This window comes from Entelurus aequoreus, linkage group LG04 (genome assembly GCF_033978785.1).
Source record: "Entelurus aequoreus isolate RoL-2023_Sb linkage group LG04, RoL_Eaeq_v1.1, whole genome shotgun sequence".
In the NCBI taxonomy this organism is placed as follows: domain Eukaryota; kingdom Metazoa; phylum Chordata; class Actinopteri; order Syngnathiformes; family Syngnathidae; genus Entelurus; species Entelurus aequoreus.
In genome coordinates, this window is record NC_084734.1 from 33393260 (window position 1) to 33418625 (window position 25366).

At 40.3% G+C, this 25366-nt stretch overlaps 2 protein-coding genes across 7 annotated transcripts in view; one reads left to right on the plus strand and one right to left on the minus strand.

Annotated features, from left to right (window-relative positions):
- The window catches only part of fig4a (FIG4 phosphoinositide 5-phosphatase a), a 118548-nt gene extending 110065 nt beyond the window's left edge, over nucleotides 1-8483 (minus strand). Inside the window, exons 1-3 of one of the 3 annotated variants that reach the window (XM_062044642.1) lie at nucleotides 8262-8483; nucleotides 8042-8145; nucleotides 4551-4649 (exon numbers count right to left, since the gene is read on the minus strand). In XM_062044642.1, coding sequence (XP_061900626.1) covers nucleotides 4551-4649; nucleotides 8042-8104 — 162 coding nt within the window. In that variant the 5' untranslated portion in view covers nucleotides 8105-8145; nucleotides 8262-8483. Of the gene's footprint in view, nucleotides 1-4550; nucleotides 4650-8041; nucleotides 8146-8261 lie in introns of those variants that run through there. The other 2 variants (XM_062044641.1, XM_062044643.1) reach the window with 2 other exon arrangements.
- Nucleotides 8484-8605: 122 nt separating this feature from the next.
- Nucleotides 8606-25366, plus strand: part of LOC133648489 (adenylate kinase 9-like) — a 46504-nt gene continuing 29743 nt past the window's right edge. For 2 of the 4 annotated variants that reach the window (XM_062044647.1, XM_062044650.1), the window contains exons 1-18: nucleotides 8606-8726; nucleotides 8979-9085; nucleotides 9191-9254; nucleotides 9328-9380; nucleotides 9453-9549; nucleotides 9625-9737; nucleotides 11528-11686; nucleotides 14279-14413; nucleotides 14505-14579; nucleotides 14656-14751; nucleotides 16223-16362; nucleotides 16434-16756; nucleotides 17333-17353; nucleotides 17442-17560; nucleotides 17780-17921; nucleotides 18935-19096; nucleotides 21781-21923; nucleotides 22267-22482. In XM_062044647.1, coding sequence (XP_061900631.1) covers nucleotides 8717-8726; nucleotides 8979-9085; nucleotides 9191-9254; nucleotides 9328-9380; nucleotides 9453-9549; nucleotides 9625-9737; nucleotides 11528-11686; nucleotides 14279-14413; nucleotides 14505-14579; nucleotides 14656-14751; nucleotides 16223-16362; nucleotides 16434-16756; nucleotides 17333-17353; nucleotides 17442-17560; nucleotides 17780-17921; nucleotides 18935-19096; nucleotides 21781-21923; nucleotides 22267-22482 — 2175 coding nt within the window. In that variant the 5' untranslated portion in view covers nucleotides 8606-8716. The other 2 variants (XM_062044648.1, XM_062044649.1) reach the window with 2 other exon arrangements.

The following is a 25366-nucleotide window of genomic DNA, read 5'->3' on the forward strand; positions in this document are numbered from 1 at the left end:
AGAGTGCAGGGCCAAGAACCGAACCCTGGGGAACTCCGCACGTTACCTTAACATAGTCCGAGGTCACATTGTTATGGGAGACACACTGCATCCTGTCAGTAAGATAAGAGTTAAACCAAGACAAGGCTAAGTCTGACATCCCAATACGCGTTTTGATACGCTCTAATAAAATATTATGATCAACAGTATCGAAAGCGGCGCTAAGATCAAGAAGCAGCAACATAGATGACGCATCAGAATCCATCGTTAGCAATAGATCATTAGTCATTTTTGCGAGGGCTGTCTCCGTAGAGTGATTTGCCCTGAAACCGGATTGAAAAGGTTCACAGAGATTGTTAGACGCTAAGTGTTCATTTAGCTGCTGTGCGACAATTTTTTTGAGGATTTTCGAGATAAACGGAAGGTGGGACACCGGCCGGTAGTTCACCATGAGGTCAGGATCGAGGTTAGGTCTTTTGAGTAGAGGATGAATAACCGCTTTTTTGAATGCTAGGGGAACAGTACCAGAGGAAAGTGATAAGTTTATAATATTTAACACTGATGGACCTAATAAAACAAAAAGCTCCTTGATAAGTTTCCCAGGAATTGGGTCAAGTAAACATGTTGTTTGTTTTGTCCCATTTACACATTTTAACAATTCCTCCAATGTTATTTCATCAAGGAGGGAGAAACTATTTTGGAGGGCAGCGTCCGTCGTATATACAGTCGTATCTGTGTTAATAGAACCCAGTTGTAGCTGAGATGCATTGTCTTTAATCTCTTTTCTAATGACTTCAATTTTCTTATTAAAGAAATTCATAAAGTCATCTGCTGAGTGGGTGGAGCTACTGGGAGGAGTCCCTTGTTGGGTTAGCGATGCTACTGTACTAAACAAAAATTTAGGATCATTTTTGTTGAGGTGGATGAGATTTGAGTAATATTTAGCTTTAGCTGAGGTAAGCATGCGTTTATAAGTTATTAAAACTATCACTCCATGCTTGATGGAAAACCTCAAGTTTAGTCGCACGCCATTTGCGTTCCAGCTTTCTACATGATAATTTCTGGGCTTTAGTTTCTTCTGTAAACCATGGGGTACGCCTTTTAGGGGCCCTTTTTAGCTTTAGCGGTGCTACACTATCAATGGTGTCGCGCAGGGCGTCGTTAAAGTTGTTGGTGAGGTTATCAATAGAGCCCACATAATTTGGGAATGGTGCCATTACCGAAGGCAGTAGGTCAGTAAGAGTCGTCGTTGTGGCAGCATTAATGTTGCGGCTGCTATAGTAGTTATTATTATTATTATTAGTTTGTTGACAATGAGTCAGAACTTCGAATTTTATAAGGTAATGATCGGACATTACTTTAGTGTACGGGAGTATCGTAACTTTGGAGGTGGTGACACCCCTGACAAGCACTAGATCTATCGTATTACCGTTGCGATGCGTGGGTTCATTTATTATTTGTGTAAGACCACAGCTATCAATTATAGTCTGGAGCGCCACGCATGGAGGGTCCGATGGGGTATTCATATGGATGTTAAAGTCTCCCATTATGATTATATTGTCGGCGTGCGTCACTAGATCAGCAACAAACTCTGAAAATTCATTGATAAAGTCCGAATAGGGCCCCGGGGGGCGGTAGATGACAGCCAGGTGCAGAGGCAGTGGTGTGACAAACCTCACAGTAAGCACCTCAAACGAGTTATATTTATTATTTAGGTCCGAGGTAAGGCTAAAGTTTTTGTTGTATATTAGTGCAACACCCCCACCCCTTTTAATGGGACGGGCAATATGCGTTCCCATATAGCCAGGAGGAGACGCCTCACCCAGCGCAAAAAATTCGTCTGGTTTGAGCCAGGTCTCGGCTAGACCAACGACATCAAGATTGTTGTCTCTAATGACTTCATTAACTAATAACGTTTTGGAAGACAATGACCTTATGTTTAAAAAGCCCATATTATAGGTAGTGGGCTGTTTTGAGGAGTTTTTGTTGAAAGTATCCGTACTAGCAATATTAATAATGTTACGTTTATTATGCGTAGTGCACTTTAAATAATTTCGACCATATCTACGAATTGATATGACAGGAATTTTTACATTGTTTGCCACCTCAGTAAAATGCATGTCCACCTCTGACGCAGAAAAAACATTATGTGAGTTGTATATTATTCTAAGAGAATTGCTATGTGTGCAGGGATTATCCAGCCTGGCGCTGGCTAGTTCTAGTTTAACAGACTCCTTATTAGCGCTTCTTTGTGGATTAGCATTTAGCTTTTTCGTTAGCCCCGCTAACAACAACGCCTTTAGCTTTGTTGTTAGCCCCGCCCGACATCCCCGCTTCTGCTTCCGAGCGCACCGCTTACGTCTCTTTCGTTGACGGTCTCCGCTGGTAGTGGACCCCGCTGCTTCAAAGGCCACTGCTGGATGTAGCTCGCGAAGAATTCCCAAGCTAGCGAGTAGGTCCACCGTACACGCATCTTTCAGCCCAAAATGGCCCGATCTCTCCACATCCAGAATCGTAAGTCGGTCGTAAGTGATCACGGAGTGGACACGCTGTGAGCCAGCCATGAAATTGACTGAATTGACGGGTATTTTTGCCAAATCGGTCTACACTTCCAGGAGCGCTCGCAAGAAGCTGCCGCCGTGAAGCGCCGCCATCTTTATGGACACCCTTATGTTTGAACATGGTGTTCGTTATGGACAATCTGTGACGAGCACAAAAGTCCAATAACAAAACACCACTCGGGTTCAGATCCGGGCGGCCATTCTTCCCAATCCCGCCTCTCCAGGTTTCACTGTCGTTGCCAACATGAGCGTTGAAGTCCCCCAGTAGGACAAGGGAATCACCCGGGGGAGCACTTTCCAGTACTCCCTCGAGTGTATCCAAAAAGGGTGGGTACTCTGAACTGCTGTTTGGTGCGTAAGCACAAACAACAACACTCCCTCCGTCCCCCCACTCGAAGACGGAGGGAGGCTACCCTCTCGTCTACTGGGTTGAACTCCAACGTGCAGGCTCTGAGCCGGGGGGCAACAAGAATTGCTACCCCAGCTCGTCGCCTCTTACTGCGTGCAACGCCAGTGGGGAAGAGAGTCCAGCCCCTCTCGAGAGAACTGGTTCCAGAGCCCTTGCTGTGCGTCGAAGTGAGTCCGAATATATCCAGCCGGAACTTCTCCACCTCACGCACTAGCTCAGGCTCCTTCCCCCCCCAGCGAGGGGACGTTCCACGTCCCAAGAGCTAGCTTATGTAGCCGAGGGTCAGACCGCCAAGTGCCCTGCCGACGGCTGCCGCCAAGCTCACAATGCACCCGACCTCTATGGCCCCTCCCATGAGTGGTGAGCCCATTGGAGGAGTGACCCACGTTGCCTCTTCGGGCTGTGCCCGGCCGGGCACCCCCAACTCCGGGTCTGGCTCCAGAGGGGGGCCCGGGTGACCCGCGTCCGGGCGAAGGAAATCTGAGTCTTTGTTGTTGCATTCCCATAGAAGTATTCGAGCATGAGCACAATTAAATATATGAACAATATTTCCATCCATCTATTTTCTACCGCTTGTCCCTGTCGTGGGGGAGGGGGGCATCCTGAACAAGTCGTCACCTCATCGCAGGGCCAAGACAGATAGACAGACAACATTCACACTCACATTCGCACACTACAGCCAATTTAGTGTTGCCAATCAACCCAGGTGCATGTTTTTGGAGGTGTGAGGAAGCCGGAGTGTTTTTTCCGCAGATGAGCCACTTCCCATCTGTTTAGGTTACTTTGTGTTTATTTATTTAAAAAGGCACAACACAAGATGTCGTGTAAATATTAAGGCTGTGAATCTTTGGGCACCACACGATTCGATTTGATTCGATTCTTGGGGGTAACTATTTGATTCAGAATCGATTCTCGATTCAAAATCAATACTTTTTTAATAACATTGGGTGCCAGTTCTATGATTAACTACATTACTCCATAAAATAAATAACAGTTCTGATTAATTTCTATATTAAACTGTTTTTGATCAAATTATACCCAATTATTTTTAATTGCTTAAGAATCTTAACGAATAAGAATCGCGATTCATTCGAAAATCTTTTTTATTTTTGTATTTTTTACATCCCTAGTAAATATGCGGGATTATAGCAAAGATGCTATTTCCATCCGCAGTCTAGTTTAATAACAATAAAATTACATTCTCGAACATCCACAGTGTGTTTCTAAATTGGCATGATATGTTTCTATAATGCCAATCCAATGGGGAGAAAACAATGAATAACTAACATAATATTGGCAGGAATGGAAGCATGGAGTGATGGATATTTACTTGAAAATGTCTAATAACAACAAAACAAACACATCATCATAATAACAACAACCCCTGCATTATGACAATATATCAACTTCCAGCACATATCCTGGTAATAAGGGGAAGAGAAGGAGGTGAACTCAGAAGTCATCAGCTAGCCTGTCATCCACAATGCACTTGGGAGAGGCTGGAGCCATTGCACAATATCCCAGGGGCGTACTGTACTGTATTACATAAGCACGGAGTTACATTAGTACTGTACTAAGGCCAGTGAGAAAACAGTGCTCACCTTATCGTCAATTATTACCAGGTCCTTGGGCTCTGTGCGGTCAATCTTGAGAACTCTGTGTTTGGTCTGAGCCTGATTGCTCCCCACTAAAAAATACCTCTGTCAGGAAAAAAAAAATGAAATGACTGCAAAACTTCAAATTTAACTTGTGTGACTTTGCATTTGTTTGACATAGCTTACATATGTTTCTACATAAATAGAGGAGAATCTTTGAGACTTTGCATGAAATAATTTTGCCCATAGTAAATGAGGTAACTCAAACAAATCTGTTCCGGTGTCAAACCGTCCCCATCATTTACCTTAACTGTACAGGCAGTTTTACATACCATTTTAACATTTCTAATTAACATACAGTCGTGGTCAAAAGTTTACATACACTTGTGAAGGACATAATGTCATGACTGTCTTGAGTTTCCAATAATTTCTACAACTCTTGTTTCTGATGTGATAGAGTGATTGGAGCACATACTTGTTTGTCACAAAAAACATTCATGAATTTGGTTCTTTTATGAATTTATTATGGGTCTACTGAAAATGTGACCAAATCTGCTGGGTCAAAAGTATACATACAGCAACATACATGATCAATTTTGGTGACGTAGAAAAGTTACAATCAAATCAAATTAGCTTCATGGCATGGCCTCTTAACTTCATGTGAGTGATTACAGGCATGTGATTTGACCACAATGAAAAAGACTGAAAAAATTTCCGGGGGTCTGGGGGACGCTCCTGGTTTTTCACCAATTTAACATGCTAAAATTAACAAAGACAGCACCATTTGAAGAAAATATTTTAGTGTTTAAAAACATGAAAACATCATTAATAGAACATACATAACCCAATTATCCTAATGAATCACTGTATATGGTTCAGTCCCAACAGTATTTAGTCACTAATATTTACATCTTGTGTTCATTTCACATCGATCAGTGTTATTATCTAAAGTTTATTTACAGTATTACCACATTACTTCAGTTCATGTAATGTGATGTAATGTAAACATTTCATTCTTTTCGCCAAAATAGGATATACATTTATGAAAATAATTAAACATGTTTAGTATTGTTTACTCATATTTGAAAATAGGAAATAATAATAATGTGACACTGACATATTGCATGAAACAAGTGTGAAAATATTTACCTTCAAGATTGTTACACCACTGACAATAGTTTCAACAGACTACAAAAGAACATAATATTACAAAATAGTATTATATGCAAATTTATTTCAAATAAATTGTTAACTGGAATCAATAATGCGACTATGAATTTCTGTAATTTCATAATATATTTTCACATGGCTTTTTATTTTTAGAAAAACCCATTTATATTTCGCAAAGCAATAATTGGTGAATATTTAAAACAAACATGCGTATTTCGCAAGCAAATATTTTTTAGCTTACCTCATTATTAACAACCCTGTCTGCAACTGAAGTGGGCGGATCTTTCCTCTCCATGTCTACGGCAGTTTAAACAAAAGATGAAGTTCGTAAGGTTTGCTCACTTTCAGTTGACATCCAAAAGTACCAGCTAGTGAAAAGTTGGTTTTCCTTGCTTCAAGTTGTTTCATATGTTTTTGGCGTTTCGCATGTACTTCCAAAGCCTTGAAACCTCGTGATCCATAGTCAATATTATCATGACACCACGTGCACAAAACCTTTCCGGGACGATCGATTTTCCGAATAAAATCACCGAACAAAGTCCCCGAGATTAAAAAAGACGGAATTCCGACTTTAGACGGAAAAATCACATGCCTGGATTATGATTGACGACACCTGTTGACTTCTCTGAGCCCATTTAAATAGGGCTCATGTGATGCAGTCATTAGACCCGGTTACAAACGGGACAATGGGAAAGTCATAGGAACTCAGCACTGATCTGAAAAAAACTAATCATTGACTTGGACAAGTCAGGAAAGTCACTTGGAGCCATTTTAAAGCAGCTTAAGGTCCCAAGAGCAACTGTGCTGACAATTGTTCGTACGTATAAAGTGCATGGCACAGTTTTGTCACTGCCACGATCAGGAAGAAAACGCTAGCTATCACCTGCTGCTAAGAGAAAATTGGTCAGGATGATCAAGAGTCAACCGAGAACCACCAAAAAACAGGTCTGCAATGAATTGGAAGCTGATGGAACACAGGTGTCAGTGTCCACAGTCAAGCGTGTTTTGCATAGCCAAGGACTGAGAAGCTACCATGCAAGAAGGAAGCCCTTGCTCCAGAAGCGACACCTTAAGGCTTGTCTAAAGTTTGCTGCTGATCACATGGACAAAGATAAGACTTTCTGTAGGAAAGTTATGTGGTCAGATGAAACAAAAATTTAGCTATTTGGCCACAATACCCAGCAAAATGTTTGGAGGAGAAAAGGTGTGGCCTTTAATCCCAGGAACACCAATCATACCGTCAAGCATGGTGGTGGTAGTATTATGCTCTGGGCCTGTTTTGCTGCCAATGGAATTGGTGTTTTACAGAGATTAAATGGGACAATGAAAAACACGTCAAAAGTGGTAAAGGAATGGCTAAATCAGGCTACAATTAAGGTTTTAGAATGGCCTTCCCAAAGTCCTGACTTAAACCCCATTGAGACCATGTGGACAATGCTGAAGAAACAAGTCCATATCCGAAAACCAACAAATGTACCTGAACTGCACCAATTTTGTCAAGAGGAGTGGTCAAAAATTAAACCAGAAGCTTGCCAGAAGCTTGTGGATGGCTACCAAAAGCGACTTATTGCAGTGAAACTTGCCAAGGGACATGTAACCAAATATTAACATTGCTGTATGCATACTTTTAACTCAGAAGTATTGGTCACATTTTCAGTAGACCCATAATAAATTCATCAAAGAACCAAACTTTGTGAATATTTTTTGTGACAAACAAGTATGTGCTCCAATCACTCTATCACAAAAAAATAGGAGTTGTAGAAATGATTGGAAACTCATGACAGCCATGTAAACTTTTGACCACGACTGTACAAAGAAGTTAGCCACTGTTGAAAAACATTAACATAAGTTAATCATTTGATGCTCGCTGAAATAACCTTTCAGCGAATTTGAAATTGAATTTACTTTGCAAATAATTGCTGGAATTTCTAATTAATGGAAAACACATTGATGGCTGGCTGTAGGCAACCTCTTGATTAACTCAAGAGTGCTCATGAAGATGGCGTATTAGTATCATTAGTAATGGTAATCCAATCTCTAAAATGTAAATCTTACTTGTGCAGAATAATGACTTATGATGCACAATACCCGAATGCTGTATTTATTGATAGCAGTACAAACACTAACCGTTGCTGCCATCTAGTGTCTTTCAAAGAGCATGTTTTGCTCTTTTAAAAAGCTGATAAAACTATGTTCAAGCCCAGAACTGGTGTTTGATCACATATTTCCGTTGCATTCTTTACAAGAAAATGTATTTTTTTTCCTTCAAGCAAATTCTGAACTGACTGCTGATCATAATGACACTAAGAAAAACTGTACAAACATACTGCTCTTGTCTCGTACAAAACCATCATCTGGATCCCACTGATGAGAGCTGCAGATTGTGGCATATTTGCTCTTGTGCGATCCACAAACCAGAAGACAAGAGTACCTGAAAATGTACAAAACACATAAAAGTATGTAGTGAGGTCATCAAGCCTAAAGGTGTCGCATACATTTATTCCTACTGGTAGATAGAGTGCATCATTTATTCCGCTAACAACTCACCGTTAAACTAGCTAGCGATCTACGACAGCCACATATCTTAACAAGAGATGACAATATGCATTTTTTGTGTGTCTTATGCGCAAAAAAAATTCCTAAAATAGGTGTATAAACAACAAGTCTAACACACCGGTTTAGTGTTTGCTAGCTAAAGAACATTACGCTACACGAATTTGTTTTAGTCACGTGAAGGTCATGAACCCGGAAAACGGTCACGCGTCAGTTGCTTACGGTGGCTCACTAAGCCCAAAAATAATCTTACACACAAAAAGAGTCTTTCGTTTTTGTAATGCTGTGGATTTATAATTCTGTTTTTGCTTTTTTTATTAGAATTATTCCAGATGTCATGTTAAATCATTTAAAAAAGAATCATGATAATATAAGTTTACCGTAAATACAGCTGTGAAAGTCCCCCAAAAAGAGCTTGTTGATAGTTACCATGGCAACCAGCGGCACTCATGCCAATAGGTAAGCTCGTAAGTGCTCATATTAAATTGCACCGATTAACAAGTAACGGTGGAAATATTGTATGTTAGCCAGAGGAATTACCTAAAGTATCGGTAGGTCAAATATGTAGTAAGTAATTGAGCTGACACTGTACTAAGTAACTTGCTTTGAAAGTGCTTTAATTGACTTATGTGAACAGTTATGTTACTTTGACAACTGAGACCTACTAGCGCCCTTTTAGTGTTTGATAACTCTTTGTTTTGTCGTTGCTAGTCAATAATAATCCAAACATGGATCTGGTGGACAACTTTATGGAAGATGAAGCTGAGAGACAACGTCTACTTACTAAACCAACTTGCTTCCTTGTGGTTGGAAGACCGGTAATGTCACTGTTTTAAAAAGGCCAGGATAAATTCCATATACACCCACCTAAAATTCCACCATAATGCTTCATTAATCTAACAAAAACAAATGATTTGTTGCAGGGTGTTGGTAAATCCACCTTGGCCAAAGAAATTGCAGAGACCTGGGGATGTATATTAATTGATGGTAGGGAATATAATCACTATATTATATATATTTTTTTCTTATACAATAAGTCAATTTATTCAAATGCTTCCAGACACGGATCTGCTGAACTACCACATTAAAACTAGAACGGAGGATGGTATTAAGGTATTGGTATTTACAGTGCGAATAAATTTGCATACACATTTTTTGTTATCTAACTAAAGGATCATTTGACAGCTTTTGGATATCCTGAATGCGGGTGAAAGTGTGCCAGAAGACATGGTTCTACGGCTCATAATTGACATGCTAAACTCAGTAAAAGCCCAGCACTATGGTAGGCTCCAATTGTCTTCTCAATCACAACATATCTGTAGACTGATATGTAGAACCTGCATGCGTTGTGGTGCAGGCTACGTGTTGAGCTGCCTACCATTCATATCGGAAGAGAATGTGGCTGTGAATGAGCAAATGGAGCTGATCAGGAACCTCAAACTCACGCCGGACTTTATCATCAACATCAAGGTTGAAACACATTGCTGCACCTCAACTTGTATTATTTCAAGTTAAAATTCACACATACAGTCGTGGTCAAAAGTTTACACACACTTGTAGAGAACATAATGTCATGGCTGTCTTGAGTTTCCAATCATTTCTACAACTCTTATTTTTTTGTGATAGAGTGATTGGAGCACATACTTGTTGGTCACAAAAAGCATTCATGAAGTTTGGTTCTTTTATGAATTTATTATGAGTCTACTGAAAAATTGACCAAATCTACTGGGTCAAAAGTATACATACAGCAATGATAATATTTGGTTACATGTCCCTTGGCAAGTTTCACTGCAATAAGGCGCTTTTGGTAGCCATCCACAAGCTTCTGGCAAGCATCTGGTTAAATTTTTGACCACTCCTCTTGACAAAATTGGTGCAGTTCAGCTAAATTTGTTGGTTTTCTGACATGGACTTGTTTCTTCAGCATTGTCCGCATGTTTAAGTCAGGACTTTGGGAAAGCCATTCTAAAACCTTAATTCTAGCCTGATTTAGCCATTCCTTTACCACTTTTGACGTGTATTTGGGGTCATTCTCCTGTTGGAACAGCAAACTCCCAACCTCCGGGCTGATGATTTTAGGTTGTCCTGAAGAATTTGGAGGTAATCCTCCTTTTTCATTGTCCCATTTACTCTCTGTAAAGCACCAGTACCATTGGCAGCAAAACAGGCCCAGAGAAAACTACATACCACCACCATGCTTGACGGTCAGCATGGTGTTCTTGGGGTTAAAGGCCTCACCTTTTCTCCTCCAAACATATTGCAGGGTATTGTGACCAAACAGCTCAATTTTTGTTTCATCTGACATCACATGGACAAAGATAAGACCTTCTGGAGGAAAGTTCTGTGGTCAGATGAAACAAAAATTGTGCTGTTTGGCCACAATACCCAGCAATATGTTTGGAGAAGAAAAGGTGAGGCCTTTAATCCCAGGAACACCATTCCTACCGTCAAGCCTGGTGGTGGTAGTATTATGCTATGGGCCTGTTTTGCTGCCAATGGAACTGGTGCTTTACAGAGAGTAAATGGGACAATGAAAAAGGAGGATTACCTCCAAATTCTTCAGGACAACCTAAAATCATCAGCCCGGAGGTTGGGTCTTGGGCGCAGTTGGGTGTTCCAACAGGACAATGACCCTAAACACACGTCAGAAGTGGTAAAGGAACGGCTAAATCAGGCTAGAATTAAGGTTTTGGAATGGGCTTCCCAAAGTCCTGACTTAAACGTGTGGACAATGCTGAAGAAATAAGTCCATGTCAGAAAACCAACAAATTTAGCTGAACTGCACCAATTTTGTCAAGAGGAGTGGTCAAAAATTCAACCAGAAGCTTGTGGATGGCTACCAAAAGCGCCTTATTGCAGTGAAAATTGCCAAGGGACATGTAACCAAATATTAACATTGCTGTATGTATATATATGTTTTATTGTTTTGTTTTTAATGTATGTTTTATTGTTTTGTTTTTTAATGTATTGTATTCTGTTTTTATATGTTTAAATGGATCTTAAGGTCTGCAATAAAGATTGATGATGATATACTTTTGACCCAGCAGATTTGGTCACATTTTCAGTAGACCCATAATAAATTCATAAAAGAACCAAACTTTATGAATGTTTTTTGTGACAAACAAGTATGTGCTCTAATCACTCTATCACATAAAAATAAGAGTTGTAGAAATTATTGGAAACTGAAGACAGCCATGACATTATGTTCTTTACAAGTGTACGTAAACTTTTGACCAAGACTGTATACTATCTTATATCAGTGTGCAGACAAGGATCTGGTCCAGAGGCTGTCGGGTCAGAAGCAACACCCGGAGACAGGCCTGATGTACAGTCAAGACAGGTGGAAGTGTGACAGTGACTTTCATGTCATAGGATCTATAGATGAAAAAGACGAGGGCCAGGAAGACTCAGAGGAAGAGGTATAACACACTAGTCCTGCATCTATCTATTTATTTTCACGTGTTGCCATCATAGCTTGTTTGCATTGGTGCTAAGTATGGGGGCATTGACCCACCAAATGTATATGGTGTGTAATCAACACACACATGCACAAACATTTTGGGGGGAAGGTGGATCCATCGCAAAAATTATTCATTACATTTGTATTATTATAATACGAATCAAAGTATATTTTAAACTTATATAGTTATAAGTTAGCAGTATCACACTAATAATATATACAATATATGTCACTCACCGGACTGTCAAAACCCACCTTGCATCTCAATATTTAGGATTTTAAGTTTAACAAAACAAATAAACTTGATCTATTCTGTTGAACAGTAAATCTGTCAAATGATTTGCCTGCCTTGGACTTTCCCCCACAGAAAGCAAAGTTCTCTTTCTTTAGTAACAAGTAAGTTACGTGGGTTTGAGTCTCGGTCAGGCCATGTCTTAACTTTTTTTTTTTTTTACTAACTAAATAGTGATGAGAATAAAAACAAGTGTTGTCAAAAAATGTGTTAACTCGTGTGATTAATCATCCAAAAATATTGCATTAATCATGTTTATACACAGATTAGTCACACAATTATTTTTTTAATAATAAAAAATTTAAAATGATTAAATTTATGTAGCACTTTTTTCTAGTGACTAAATTTGACTGTATATGCTCGTTTCCCTTAACTGAGGATGGTTACCTGAAAGGCAACACGGGTTATTTTACACTCTGTCATCAGGTCAATGCATACATCAGAGCAAAAATGAGAAAGGAGACTTCAACTTGCATGCTCGCTGGAAAATTTTACTTGGAAATACAACCTGACTGAACTTTAGATAAAACTCTTACCAAGTTTCGAACAAATACATTTTCTGCATTCTATACAAACATTTAAAAAATGTTTTCATATGACCTGACAATAAATTTGCATTAGTGTCCAACTATTGGGGTGTTTTTTAAGTCAATTTGATATTATGCAAGCAAGTAATAACCTCTGATTAAGCATGATTAATTCAAATTTAAAAGTGTGATTAATGTAATTTAAGAAATATATAATTTGACAGCACCAATTCAAAAAAAATGTTTTATTTGTTTTAAATTTTCCTGGAAAATGTTCCATATTTTGAAATGCAAGTGTTGATAAATATGCTCTCCCTTCATTAAACATGTCAAACGTCAGTAAACAGTAAGACAAAAGCTTTACTTTTTCTATTGTTTTTTTCTATTTTGTTTAGGAAAAGTGGTACCATACATTTTTAGCTGCTCTAATATTGTGCTTAATTTTGCACTAAACAAAGTCTGGTATTGCACAAACACGGTTATTACCCGTCTGTCTGATGCTGTGTGTCATAGGAGACTGCAGCCATTGGAGTGCTACATTAGGAAGAGTGGGGCAGCTTGTGAGCTTGTGAGGATAGTGGATAGGATAGGATAGCACTTTTATTATCCATCCCATCCATCCATTTTCTACCGCTTGTCCCTTTCGAGGTCACGTGGGGTGCCTATCTCAGCTGCATTCGGGAAGAAGGTGGGGTAGACCCTGGACAAGTCGCCACCTCATCGCAGGGCCAACACAGATAGACAGACAACAATCACATTCACACACTATAGGGCCAATTTAGTGTTGCCAATAAACCTATCCCCAGGTGCATGTTTTTGGAGGTGGGAGGAAGCCGGAGTACCCGGAGGGAACCCACGCAGTGACGGGGAGAACATGCAAACTCCACACAGAAAGATCCCGAGCCCGGGGTTGAACTCGGGACTTTCGTATTGTGAGGCACATGCACTAACCCCTGTACCACCGTGCTGCCCCACTTTTTTATCATTGCATTTAAAAAGTACAACAAATTTATTTTTTTAGCACAGACCCGTTCAAGAGCAGACATACATTGTAAGTAGACAGGGAAGACAGAGCAGAAACACTGATGGGTCGCCACAAGTAAAAAAAAAAGTAAATTCCATACTAGGCTCTTATGGGGAGGGGCTTTAAAAAACTCAATAGCCATATACACGTCACAACACAGAAACCAAAAGATTTGCAACGGTTGGGGCATCCGGTTTTTCGAAGCTGCAGCTGGCACTGCTCTAGCCATCCGTCGCACATCAAGGGGATAAGCAGTGGCAAAGGTGTGATAGGGGTGGGTAATGTGCGCATAACTGTGTGCAGCAGTCTACGGTGTGTGTGTGTTTGTGTTATTTATACAGGCCTGGAGTCGCTCTGCAAGCACGGCGAACAAGGTTCAACTCCCTAGGATTTGTTGAAGGATGGAGGGGTTGAGATTTTTACGGCACGGCCTCACCAAAGCCTTTTTCAAAGAGTCCAATTGTATTGTAGTCGAATTCTCACAAAAACTAAAATATATCCCCCATCAGTTATCAAAACATATTTGGGGGAATTGATGTCAGAGAGTAATTTATCTAGCAGAAAGGGCACTTTTTTTTAACCGGGGCAAAAGGGCAGGTGCTTAGCACCATTCGGGGTCTATCCGTGCTCGTGCCAGATAATCAATCAGGATCATGCATACTGTAAATAATTCTCAGTTAACACGGACAGGGGTTTTTGTGGTTGCAGGAGGAAGAAGAAGAGGAAGATGAACAAACCCCAAAGATCACTATTGACCAGTTGGTGTGGGCCCCAGCATATCATCCGAGAAATACATCTCTTAGAATCAACACATACAAGGACACCATCCTGAGACCACTGGAGGTTAGACACATTTCAAAATCTCAGTATGCACCCAAATTAAAGTATGCACCATATTTGGATCGGATATGAACACAAACGTGGTTTCTTCCAGGACTACATGATGGACCACAACCCTATTTACCTTTTCGAATTGGACGGAAGTGACAAACCTGAAGCGTTGCTCTTGGTTAGTAATGGCTGCGTTCAAGTGTGCAGTGAACTGTGGATGTTTCTCATTGACATCTGCGTAATGGTTCTTCTAGTTTGTGCTGTCACGTCTAGGATCGATGGCAATACAGCGTGTCTCCATTCCAGTTGTCCTCCATCAGGACAAAGAACTGCCCGAAGATATCGACACAGTCAGTTTATATGACAATTCATCTTCAAAGCACAATCAAATACAATGGAACACCCAAAGTCCAAACTATTATAAATAATGAAATTAGAAATAGTCGCTTCAAACCTCCAGGAATATGAAAGCTTAATTAATTGTCCAGACAACATTCTTACCGATCATACATACGTGTCAAAATAAGTTAATCATTGTTTATATTCAGACGTAGAGACAAAAAGACAGTTTGTCTTAACTTTAACAACAAAAGTGAAATGCAAAGATGGTTTGAGTCACAGATGTGTCTCACTGATCTCAACGGTTATTATTCCTTTTTAGCACACACGTGTAAAACAATGTTAGGTCCAGTAAAACAAAAAAACAGCAATATAAGCATAAGGTGGGACTTACACCCATAATTAACCCATTGATACTAACTGTGCTGTGCAATACATTGACATTTTGTGTCACTTTAGAAGTATATTCCCAAATGTCTTTAGTTCAATTTTTGCAACTTCACAATAGCAGTTCCATTCCACCGTATGTGAATGCATACGTTCAAACAGTATTGGCATTGAAAAAAAACTGTTTATTCCTTAAATAGTTTTTTCCATTTATTTTATTTACAAAACTCATACAGAACAGTATTGCAATCATATCAAAATAGATCAAACCCAACATAATCCCAGATTTCTAAATGTAGCATATACATTTTCAAAGCAATTGATAACACATACAATACAATACTAAAAAAGGAAAAAATACATTACCGTAATAATAGCAACAACTGTTTCAATAACAATAACATAAATAGTGATTAAAATCATTAAACAACAACAAACACAATTAAATATAATAACAGAACCAATATGTATCATTATTATTATAATCACTTATCATTTATATCACCATAACAAAAATTAACAATAAAAACAGTCACAGTGGCATTCACTTACATTACATCTCATAAACTTGACAACCACATTGGAGCAAGTATTCAGCACAAGGAAGAAAAGGTCTTGTTTTAGGTTCCTTCAGCAGTTAAAACAATGTTGTTGATATTTTGAATATTTATTTGTCTTCTTTGATATTTAAATATATTTACAAACCTTATGGCCACCATGTTACGTTGCAATGATGGTTATGCTGTGTTCAGCGCATTGAGTTCTGTGCTGCGTTCAAGACAACTCGGAAGGCATAAATGTTTGGCCTCGACTGTGTGAAGTTTTATATTACACTAAAGTGAGCTGCGTGGTCACTACTTTGCCACAAATTTTACAACTTTAGAGAATGCAAAACTACCTGCTTATTGGCATAACTGGACATGTTTTTTGTCTACTTTAAACTGAAATGTTTTGATGCTGGACATCGAACCAGATACTGCATTTCCTACTTTCTAGCAGTCTTGAACATTGCAAAACCAACTGTTAACATGCATCCTGTTAATATGTATTCATCCATAAACTGACTTTCAATGCAGCCTTCTGTCTCGTTTCTAGGAAGACCTATTGAGGTTCATGTCTTCCACAAGGATGATGGTGCCAGGCTTCAGGTGGCGGAGGAGCCGCTGGGGTCGAATTTGTCCCGTTGCTCTGAAGGAAGGAAGGTTCCTCCCTGGAAAGCCAGAATACTCCGTAGGGTGAGGCTGCTTTTTTTGGCTTTTAAGCCAAGCAACGGTTTAAAAATGTTTTCTCATCAAATATTATCCAGCTTCCAGGACAAACTTTACATCCTTTCGTCCCAAGAGGCCTTTGAAAAGTTCATGACCAACCCAAGACGCTACCTGCTCCCTCCAATGCCCAGCCCCCCTTGCAGGGTTTGCATCATCGGAATCCCGCAATCGGGGAGGAGCGCCCTTGCCAAACTTATGGCTGAGCGGCACAAAGTTTCAGTGCTGGAAGTGGAGGCACTGGTAGAGCCTCTGCTGTCTCAGCTGGAGCAGGAGAGGCTTGACAAAATCAAAGAGGATGGATTGCAGGCCGCTATTGAGAAGATTAGTTTGAAGGAGCAAAGCGATCAGACTTCAGGTACCGGTAGGTTTTTGTAAATTTTTGTTTAACTAAACTCAACTAAATGAAAAAGACCTTAGGTTAAGTAATTATCAGTTTATCACCAGATCCAACTGATGTAAATGTTTTGATTTGTTCTATGTGCTGTACAATGAATGCAAAGTAGGGACATAATTCTTGGCAGTGATGTTTTATAATTCACATTGACCAACACTACTGTCCTGATGGCTGAAGAAATACAGTATTTACAGAGTTTAAGACAAACCTGATAATAAGAACATTTAATATTTCTTAGCTTGTTGATAGTTGTTTGATGACTCTTCATCGTTGATCATTATCCTGATATACAGGTTTGTCTCCGTGTTGAGGCTCTATCTCTCAAAGCCGATGGTGTGTGAAGGAAGGAAGAAAAGCTCCAACTCTGTTGGTGTGAAGTATCTTGGCGCCACTAGTCGGTTTTTATGCGTAAATGTCTACAGCACGATTATTAAACAGCGTTTTCAAGGGAAATATATTATCTAGGACTGATATTCAATGCTGTGTAAAATTAAATCTCGATTATATTAATTCAATTGCTTTTTTCATAATTTGCCTCCCCAGATGACAAGCCAGCTGTGGAGGGTAAGCACAATTCCAAAAATGTAATGTTACTTCTTTCATAAATATAAGTAATCTAACACGGTCAAAATGTTCTTTCGGCTGTCCTCAGTCACAGAGGATCATCCTGAGGTAAAAGCCCTTTTGCAGAGTACCTTGGAGGAGGCCAAACAATCGATCGAGACAGACAAGGAAATCTATTCTCTAGCTGTTAACAAGATTATAACAGAAGTAAGTCTCGAAGGAGAAGAAAATGTATGTAGTTTACATTTTGTTGTGGCACTTTAACTTTTGCCGTAACTACTCTATGATTATTTCATAAACGGCCCCTTTTCATGTTGAGACTCAAAACAATGTTGTTTGTAAAGGCCTGTATTGATCCCTCGCTTACCTAATGAGGTGTTTAGTGAATGTTGCTCAGGTGTTTAAAAAAAAAAATTTTTGTCACAGAACGAAGAGGCGAATGCGAAAGCCGAACTCGGCATGGGCTGGGTGCTTGATAATTTTCCTAAAAATGTGTCCCAGTTGGAATCATTAGAACGAGCCGGGATCCATCCAGATTTCCTCTTCTGTCTCATGTACAATGAAGGAGGTAAGATTCATTCAGTTAAAACAATAAGATGTAGAGACACAGATCAGCTCAATCTGCTCAAGTGTTAAAGCTTAAAGGTGCAGTATTATCTTGGTTTTCATCTTCCAAAAGGTCAGAAGAAGACCAAATTGTGCAAAAACCAAAGCAGTTTTTCCCATAAGAAGTAACAGAAATCCAATTAATCCGTTGTAGACATCCAAAAATTTTAACACAAACACATTTTCATAAGATAATTAAAGTTTTACATATAGAAAAAAAATCCACAATAACTAATTAAATGAATAAATAAACACTTAACATCACTTTAGTTTAGTTGAAGACACTTTCTGCTGAAGATAGTGATAAGCGAAGTTGTCGCACCTTCTATATTAATGTGCTGGCACTCGTGTGGCATCAAAGAACGCACAGAAAAAAATAATAGAGTCGTGTGAACACACAGTCGTGTGTTCACACGACTCTATTTTTATTTTATGCAAACACACGCATGCAAGTGACTTAACCACACAACAGGTCACACTGTCATGACCCGGCTACAACGACAGCAGTATGCCAAAACTCTTCTACAAATTCCTTTGGCCCCCATGGTGGGTTATTTTGCAGTTATACTTGATTAAAAAAACAGACTGAGTCACCAACGGATAGACAATTTTTTGGGCACTGGATTGTGCGGAATGATTTGCGGGGAGAGGGACGAGTTTGTTACGTGAAATGTGTGATTGGCCGTACGATAACCAAGACAGTATACACAAACCGGGGCAAATTTTTTGAGAAATGTCTTTTAAAAAATGTAATCACACCAAAACCAAAATACCACTGTATTAGTTTGACCTCATTGTGAATTGACCAACCATGTTTTTTCAATATACTGCAAAAGTCAAGAATGATGGCACTGAACAACCAGGTAAAAAGGAAGATAAGACATTTAAAATGTTTGCATATTTTATGTATTTGCTTGAGATGATCTGAACAATAAACTTGACTCTCCTTGTTCGCTGTTTACCATAACCACACAGAAAAGACTTCTCCGGATACAGAGCAGCAAAAAGCTGAAAAGGTCCTGTTTACAAGAGAATGGGAGGGAATGCAGTTGTCTCTAAGCATTAGCCACTCAGTATTGGAGGCAGGCAACCGCAGCCCTGAGGAACTTCTCGACGAGATTGTCCAGCTCATGGAGAGTGAGTGAATCCCTTTAAATCAAGGCTAATCTACTGAATTGTTCTTAGAAAAACTCCTTTCTTCTCCCTTGTTTTAATTTAGACTTTGTATACTTTAAGGTTTTTACCTCAAATATAGTCCAAAATAAAGTTATAAAGTCGTAAAGTATAAAATACATAAATCGTTACGCTAGTCCAAGATCCTTTATATAAGAAGAGTGCTGTGCGGTTTTTAAAGGGGAACTGCCCTTTTTTTGGAATTTTGCCTATCGTTCACAATCATTATGAAAGACGTGATGATGGATGTTTTGTTTTTTTTGCATTCTAAATATTAAATAAATGCGATGAAAAGTACGCTATGGGAGCTGTTCAATTCCGCCTTTAAAGCCCTTAAAAATACATCCAAACCCCTCCATTAAGGCTTTATATACATGCTGTAAGCATATATAATGTAGTAACAGGCACATTTAATATTTACATATTTTGCTCATTTTAAACAAACGCGGTGCATTAATATTAAAAATGCATCACAATGTTTTTTGTTTTTTTTCTACATTACTGATTATTACTCACTGCAGATTTCATGAGAGCCAACACACATAATAAAACATCACTTACTGTACAATGTCTGCTGTCATTAGGATGCTGACTGCTTGGATGTTCATATACTCCCATTTAGGTGAAGAATGTCTCATAATTATCACGAAGAATCTGAGTGGGGGGAGGGCGGGGACCAAGCGTCTTTTTGTGTCATGCTGGCCATTTTCGGGTCTTAAATGGCTGTCAAAGTGTACCAACTTGTCGGAATACCTACTCAGACTTCTTTTGTCCAGGTGAGATGCATGATTTATGATCTACAATAAATTTACAGGGAGCAAGGACGCTAGGAAGCAGTAGACCACACGATGATGTAAACATAGGGACACATGGTAGTGATAACCTCGCCGCTATAAATAGTTTGTCTGCTTTGGCGCTGATAATAACAACATCACTAATACTTGGTAAATATTCAAATCACAAAATGTAAAAGGAGTATCGTTGGCGATTATTGAATGGTTATTTATTGGATTTTATGGGCGGAATAGAGGATTTTCCATTGGCTCCACTGTAAGCAGACTTTTATTTACATGTATTCAATATTTAGAATGCATTAAAAAAAATATACTCCTCTCTGAGCTGCCACCTTATCGTGATAGAGGAGTTTGCGTGTCCCAATTATCCTAGGAGCTATGTTGTCCGGGGGCTTCTATGACCCCTGTTAGGGTCTCCCAAGACAAACAGGTCCTAGGTGAAGGATCAGACAAAGAGCAGCTCGAAGACTTCTATGGAAATACAACAACCGAGACTCAGTTTTCCCTCGCCCAGACGCAGGTCACCGGGGCCGCCCTCTGGGGCCGCCCTCTGGAGCCGCCCTCTGGAGCTGCCCTCTGGAGCTGCCCTCTGGAGCCGCCCTCTGGAGCCAGGCCCCATGGGGCCCGGCCAGGCACAGCCCGGACACGTTTCCAGTGAGGGTTGGACTCTGCCAGGGCTGCCCTTTGTCACCGATTCTGTTCATAACTTTAATGGACAGAATTTCTAGGCGCAGTCAGGGGGTTGAGGGGATCCGGTTTTGTGGCTACAGGATTAGGTCTCTGCTTTTTGCAGATGATGTGGTTCTGATGGCTTCATCTGGCCAGGATCTTCAGGTCTCACTGGATCGGTTCCCAGCCGAGTGTGAAGCGACTGGGATGAGAATCAGCACTTCCAAGTCCGAGTCCATGGTTCTCGCCCGGAAAAGGGTGAAATACCATCACCGGGTTGGGGAGGAGACCCTGCCCCAAGTGGAGGAGTTCAAGTACCTCGGAGTCTTGTTCATGAGTGAGGGAAGAGTGGATCGTGAGATCGACAGGCGGATCGGTGTGGCGCTCTCAGTAATGCGGACGCTATATCGATCCGTTGTGGTGAAGAAGGAGCTGAGCCAGAAGGCAAAGCTCTCAATTTACCGGTCGATCTACGTTCCCATCCTCACCTATGGTCATGAGCTTTGGGTTATGACCAAAAGGACAAGATCATGAGTACAAGCGGCCAAAATGAGTTTCCTCCGCCGGGTGGCGGGGCTCTCCCTTAGACATAGGGTGAGAAGCTCTGCCATCCGGGAGGAGCTCAAAGTAAAGCCGCAGCTCCTCCACATTGACAGGAGCCAGATGAGGTGGTTCGGGCATCTGGTCAGGATGCCACCCGAACGCCTCCCTAGGGAGGTGTTTCAGGCACGTCCGACCGGTAGGAGGCCACAGGGAAGACCCAGGACACGTTGGGAAGACTATGTCTCCCAACTGGCCTGGGAACGCCTCGGGATCCCCCGGGAAGAGCTGGACGAAGTGGCTGGGGAGAGGGAAGTCTGGGCTTTCCTGCTTAGTCTGCTGCCCCCGCGACTCGACTCTGGATAAGCGGAAGAAGATGGATGGATAAAAAAATATTTACATTCGTCGTCATGTGTTTCAAAAAAGTGCAGTTCCCCTTTAAACACCTAAGGGAAAACCATGAGTCAAGGTTCTTTTATATGACTGGTGGCTTTAGTGTTTTTAAAAATCTGCTGTAAAAATTCAAGTTTGAACTGAAATTATGTCATTCAAGGGCCAGAGTTACATTATAATATCTACAATTTTACACTGATTGTTTTCGAAGGATTTCTGTCTTCCTAAACATAAAAACCCAATGTTCTGCAGAACCTTTCAAGTTTTTGCCCAGAGAATTTTCAGCAGTGGACCTGGATGAGGAGACGGAGGATATCGAAGCCATGGCAAACCTGGATGATGATGACGAAGACAGCTTTTCCAAGGATACAGATGAGGAGGAGGATGAAGGAGAAGTCAGTGAAAATGCATCCTTTCATTGTGAAGGCATAAGTAGCTTTGTTTATTGTTCGAAGAATTACACTAATTTAAAATATTCGATTGCAGGACATTTTATAAAGATGCGTATAAAACAGATTTGTTTCAAATTTTTTGTAACATCGCTGAACATTTTTCTAAATTTATCAGTTCAATTATGCTAAAAAAGTGTCTTAAATTAGTAATCCAAAAAAATTTAATTGTAGGAGACTTTAATCTCGTAATTTTCTTACAGAACTAATGAAATACAATATATTAAGCTATATTTTTCTTCAATGGCCAAGTCTAATGTTACCATTTTCCCCCTGCTTTCTTGAACAGTCGGAATCCTCAGGGGACGTAACACCCAAGAGAGCCTTTGGTGAAACCTATCATTTCTGTCCAGTGGTACTGCAGAGGCAAAATACGCTGATGCCCAGTATAGATGAGATAGCCGCCAGGTATCGAGAGAAGGTCTACTATTTCTCCAGCGTGGAAGCCAGGGAAGACTTCATTCTGAATCCAGAGGAGTTTGTCGCACGCACTGAGTTGTTAAAGGTACATTCAAAATTAGATTAAAAGTGATTACAGAAGTACAGTGGAACCTTGATTCACAAACTTAATTTTTTTTTCTTCAACAAGGTTTGCAAACCGAAATTAATGTAAAGTGAAGCATAGTTCCCAATAATAAATCAATGTTAACATGAAAAATTGGTGCTAGCCTCGAACAAAAGTCCCACGCCTTCGACCCTTGAATGCCTTAGGGGTGATGAGACAGCTGGGCAGCGCTTGAATAGCAGCAGCCTGCCTCCGTAGCCCCCACTCCATCTCTTCTGTTGCAAATCTCGAGTTGTATGTTGTAATATGCATATTTGCTTTGCTATCAAGTTTTTTTCCCACTCCAGACTGGGCTCCTAAGGGGCGATTGTATTTTTTTTACTCATCCCATGTGTCAGGTTTTAAGGTGATATTTTTATTTTGGTCTTTGACTGACCAGTTCCTCCAACTAGACGTTGTTTCGTCCGTGTTTGAAGACTTTGAGTGTGTGAGCCTGCCAGGAAGTAGAAGGAGGGACATCGAAGTAAAAGTAGTGACACTTGCACATCAATCACTTGTCTGTTTGTACACAGATGGGTAAAAATTTGTATTCGCACCTGTGCTCCATTTTATTTTTAGGGACAAGCGGTAGAAAATGGATGGATGGATTCACACACCCTATTTCTAGTCGTAAATGTGACTGAAATGCTAGTACTGTACAGCAAGACTGTGAGAGTTTGGACACATTTCAAGTGTTTCTGATAATACAAAGTGATCTCTAAGACAGGCTGACACAGCTCTAACCGGCGCAAGGTACGACAATAGTGGAAATAAACTCGTCAAAAGTGCAGCTAGCCATCCAACTTCTTCGAAATGGCCGTGCCTGTGTGTACAAGATGTAAACAAGACATAGCCTCCGAAAAATGACCGCACACAGAGACATATTTGGCGCGATGTAAACATTTGTAAACAGAAAAGGATCGAAATGAAGGCAATTGTGAATTGAGGTTCCACTGTAACTCAACTTACACATTTAATTGGTTCTGTGACGGCACTCTTAACTCAAAACACTTCTGTCTCAAATCAACGTCAATTATTTTTCTCACTACTGTCGTCCGTTACCATTATATTTCTTCCCTCAAATAGTTAATACAACAGTTAATACTGTAAGTAGTGTACTTATTACACACCAGCTGTTTGATTGTAACGTGCATTTAGGCCCCTTCTACACGAAGCCCCTAAGGTTATCCAGGGTAAATCCCACCTAACCTTATTCTTGTCCTCAAACACACAATGCCATCGTTTACGACCCCCTCCGTACGCCGGCGCAACGCAACCTAGTAAGCATGCGCAAAAAAAATGCGTGCATCATAGTTACCTCTGATCTGGAAGTGTATTCTTACCCTGTGTTTCAATGTAGCATATTGCCACATTTCTCTTAACAGTAAACCTTGCTTGCCTCACCATTAGCAGCTGTTAGACTGGCCCTATTGTAGTGAATCACACCTGAGCCATCATACATGAAACATATCTTTAATATACGTGTGAATGTAAACAATGTTATAAAGAACATTTTACGACAATCAATCTAGGGATCTAGATATCTGGTCAGGACACTGTGCTTGCAGGCTGAAATTGGCGGTCGTACTTGACGGCTGCAACCACTTCATGGCTTCACAATAGTTATGGAGTACAAAACTAGACGTTGAGTAATCGCTCGACATACATCGCGGACAATAACTGATAATCTGCTTTGCCAGTCCAAATTCATTCGCTGTTTTCCCTCGTCCACGGGAGCCCACATTCTCTTTGTCTCCTCTTAGACAAATGGACAAAGTTGTTCGCAAAGTAGAATTACAGCTGACCTGGACATTCGAAAGTTCTCTTGCCGTTCCTCTGGCACAACACACTCGTTGACAAAACATATCCCACCAGGATGCTGTTCTTCCAAGCCTTATCCAAAACCGTCGCTCAAGTGCTGTGTTGCCGTCTGAGATGTGTTGTATCCCAAATAGCTGCAATCACGCGTTTCCTTCTTTTAAAGTATTCATGTGTGATTTCCATAAGCGTCTGTTATGAAGCTGGCTGTGGCGCAGTCTTTCTGGTGCCACTTCCTGTGTGGGGCGCGGTCTTTCTTTTTCCTCTCCAAACTCAGTTTGTAAACGATCAATGAGTCCATACAAAGCTAAGAGCCGGAGATTCAAGAAATAGACTTCCCCGTGTAAAGAATTATCCAAGGAGGGGAACCTTAAACGATGGTTTAGTGTGGCCGAAACGGGGCTTAGGCTAAATTGATTGATTGATTGAGACTTTTATTAGTAGGTTGCACAGGGAAGTACATATTCCGTACAATTGACCACTAAATGGTAACACCCAAATAAGTTTTTCAACTTGTTTAAGTCGGGGTCCACTTAAATTGATTCATGATACAAATATATACTATCAGATATATACTATCATCATAATACAGTCATCACACAAGATAATCACATAGAATTATTTACATTATTTACAATCAGGGGTGTGGAGGGGGTGAGGGGTAGGATATGGACAGCAAGTAGTGGAGAGAGAGAGAGAGAGAGAGAGAGAGAGAGAGAGAGAGAGAGAGAGAGAGAGAGAGAGAGAGAGAGAGAGAGAGAGAGAGAGAGAGATCAGAAGGCATAAGAAAAAGTATCTGCATTTGATTGTTTACATTTGATTAGTAGCAATCCGGGGAGGGTGTTAGTTTAGGGTTGTAGCTGCCTGGAGGTGAACTTTTATTGCGGTTTTGAAGGAGGATAAAGATGTCCTTTCTTTTATACCTGTTGGGAGCGCATTCCACATTGTTGTGGCATAGAAAGAGAATGAGTTAAGACCTTTGTTAGTTCGGAATCTGGGTTTAACGTGGTTAGTGGAGCTCCCCCTG